General features: G+C 58.7%; 1 protein-coding gene across 1 annotated transcript; it reads right to left on the minus strand.

Annotated features, from left to right (window-relative positions):
• Window positions 1-826: 826 nt before the first annotated feature.
• LOC138148725 (relaxin-3 receptor 1-like) lies at window positions 827-2,083 on the minus strand. Its single transcript, XM_069071547.1, has one exon. The coding sequence runs from the start codon at window positions 2,081-2,083 to the stop codon at window positions 827-829; it is 1,257 nt and encodes a 418-aa protein (XP_068927648.1).
• Window positions 2,084-3,015: the final 932 nt, after the last annotated feature.

The raw sequence follows: 3,015 nt of genomic DNA on the forward strand, positions 1-3,015 counted from the left end.
CAATCCTGGCAATGCTGGGAAGGGACTGGCATGAGTGGTCATGGTAGTACCCTTTTGGTCTCTGGAGCAGTCTTTTTTTTTCCCTTTCATGTGCGTATAAGGTGATGCAGTCAGAATATGTTGGAATCCATCTGAGGTTCAAAATTGCCTCCCCCTTTCCCCTGAGGCATGTTTTTCATGCTTGAAGTTTTTCTACAATCAATATGCTTAGTTAATGGATGCAACCCATGAGCTCCCTCCTCCACTCCCCAGCCAGACCCACACAAAATCAAAGCAGGGATTTTCCAGAGTTTAAACATATTAATCGATTAAAAAGAAAATAAGCATGCTCTCATTTGTGTCACTGCATAATAGACCTGCAGGTGATGAGTGAACCGAGCCCTGGGAGCCTAGGCTCTGAAGTGCCCCTGCGTTAGGAAAACATTATTGTCGAGACCATTTCTTCGTAGCCCCTGCCACTAAAGTCAAGCCGCCCAAGGTTTCCGTCTCCACACAGCCCAGCCACACACACCTCAACGAGTAGCAGAGGGAGGCAGGGAGAGGAAAGGAGAGCAGGACGTGGCCTTAGAAGGTTTGGATTTAGGTCCTGATTGTGCCACTTACTGGTGGTGAGCCCTTAAGTGCCTTCTCCACCACCCACTCAGTTTGCTCATCTGTCAAGTGAAAGGCTTGGGCTACCTCATCTTTCAATTTCTTTCCTGCTCTAACTTCCCCCCAAGGGAAACCACTGCTCTCTCTCCTTGGTCCTGATCCCCAGAGCTCAACATCCGTCCGTCCTTCCTTCCCTTCTGGCCCTGGCCGGGACCAACCGCAGGGTTTCCCGGACTCAGACTCGGCCCGGTGGTGGCGGCGGCTCGCTGCAGCTCGAGCTCCTCCACCGCCTCTGGGCCGGTCCAGAGGCAGCACTTGCGGGCCCACCCTTGGCTGGGCGGGAGGACGAGAGACCGCGGCGCCGGCAGCACAGCTCCCACAGCAGCTGCCGGAACTCCGGCCGCAGCAGGCAGTAGAGCAGTGGGTTGAGGCAGCTGTTGGCGTGCGCCAGGCAAATGGTCACCGGGAACAGGTAGCTGTGCACCAGGTAGTAGGCCCGGTCCCAGGGCACAGCGTTGAACTTAACCAGCACTCCCCAGAGCGTGATGGCGTGATTGGGCAGCCAGCAGAGAAAGAAGGCGAGCACCACCACCGTCACGGATCGGGTCACTCGCGAAGGCCTCCGGGGACTGCTGGGGGCCCCCGACGGCCCGGCGACCTCCCGTAGCCAAGGCCGTGGCCGCCGGCGCAGGAAGCGCAGCAGCAGCAGGTAGCAGGCGGACAACGTGGCCAGGGGTAGCAGGAAGGCCACGGTGATCTTCTGCAAGTGGTAGAGGGCCAGCCAGTCCCAGCTGCCGTCGGGGAAGCGGAGCAGGCAGAGACGCTCGCCGGCCACGCTGGCCACAGTGGAGAAGAGAGCCGTGGGCGCCGTGGCCAGGGAGGCGGCTACCCAAAGCAGGCCACACACCCAAATTGGGGTGGCCGCCCTGCAGCAGGTGGCACCTCCGCCGTCGAGGCTGTGGCGGCGCAAGGCCCCAGCCACCTTGAAGTAGCGCGCGATGCTCATGGCGCTGAGGAAGAAGGCGCTAGCGTACATGTTGAGCACAGTCAGAGAAAGCACAATCTTGCACATGGCGCTCCCGAAGGGCCAGCTGAAGTCCCGGGCTGTGTCCACCGCCCAGAAGGGCAGGGTCAGCACGAACTGGAAGTCGGTGGCCGCCAGGTTGAGGACGAAACAATTCAAGGCCGATGGCCGGCGTCTTTGTCGCGCCCGGACCAGCACCATGACCAGCACGTTGCCCACCAGGCCCACCGCGCACACAGCTAGGTACACCGCAGCTATCAGCAACCGCAACACCAGCGCAGCCCCCGCCGGCACCTCCATGGTGTCCAGACTCCCCGAGCTGCGGTCCTGCGTCCCCGACTGGGACCCGTTGCCCGGGGCTCCAACACAGGCGTTTACTGGCCGCTGGGACTCCGCACCTTCCAAGTCGCCGCAGGAGGGCACTGCCCCGACGGCTCCTGGACTGCGTCCGCCTCCTTCTGCGTACATTGTCCCAGGCTGGAGTTGGAACGTTGGGGCCCAAGGGAATATACAGCCGTAGCCTACCTAACACGCCCCCTACTCCAAGGCGTCAGTCAGACCACTGTACGCAAGGACACCACGTCCTGGGAGAACTCCGGGAGGCAACTCAGTGGAGGTGAGCATCCGTTTGGTGCTTTTAACAAGAGAGGATCCCGCCCTTGTGGGGCGGCTATTGGTCAGCTGCAACTGTAGCCCCGCCCCGAAAACACCAGGTCCTCTTTGTATTGGATTCTTCTACCTCAGCCTCCTGGGGTTCCCTTGCCCTACCGGGGTCCAAGGTGCCCCTGAGAAGCGACCCAGGTCACTTGTCTGGTCACCCCAACTGTCACGTTTTCTTCCAGCAGCTCAGCTAATACTGAAGGCTCTGAGCTGTCCCAATTCCTTCTGGGAGAACGCAGGCGCTGCTTTGCGGGAATGTGGGCTCGGCTCCGAAGGGCTGAAGAGAAGGGAAGGCTCACTTTGTCCACCTCCTGAAGAAGAAGGGGAGGGCGGTAGATAATATATCACGCAGCTCCCTGCCAAATTGCCTCCCGGCGGGCCAAGTCCCCTACATACACCCAGACACCACACACAGACCCTCCCTACGCCCCCCTCCCCACCTCACCACATACACCCTTGTGGTCCCAGACCCTTCGCTCTTTCCAGTCACTTTCTCTGCCTATGCCTCTTTTATTAAAAAAAAAAAAAAGTATTTAAGGTCTCTTTGTCTCTGCCTGCCTGCTGCCTTTCCTCCAGCCTTTCCTGTCTATCTGTCTCTGTCTCTCTCTCTTAGTCTCACTCCTCTTGTTCTCTGTCTTTGTGTCTCTCCCTCTTGTGTCTGTTTCTCATCCTCTCTCTATCTCTTGTCCATTCTTGTTCTCCCATCTGAACTCTGGCTTTCTGTCTGTCTGCCACCCTTT

This window comes from Petaurus breviceps, unplaced genomic scaffold (genome assembly GCF_028583685.1).
Source record: "Petaurus breviceps papuanus isolate PSGF00001 unplaced genomic scaffold, PetGlider_PUasm1.0 90825, whole genome shotgun sequence".
Taxonomy (NCBI): Eukaryota; Metazoa; Chordata; class Mammalia; order Diprotodontia; family Petauridae; genus Petaurus; species Petaurus breviceps.

Excerpts from the sequence above, each read along its gene's own strand:
- LOC138148725 (XM_069071547.1), bottom strand. The coding sequence starts at position 2,083 with ATGTACGCAGAAGGAGGCGGACGCAGTCCAGGAGCCGTCGGGGCAGTG.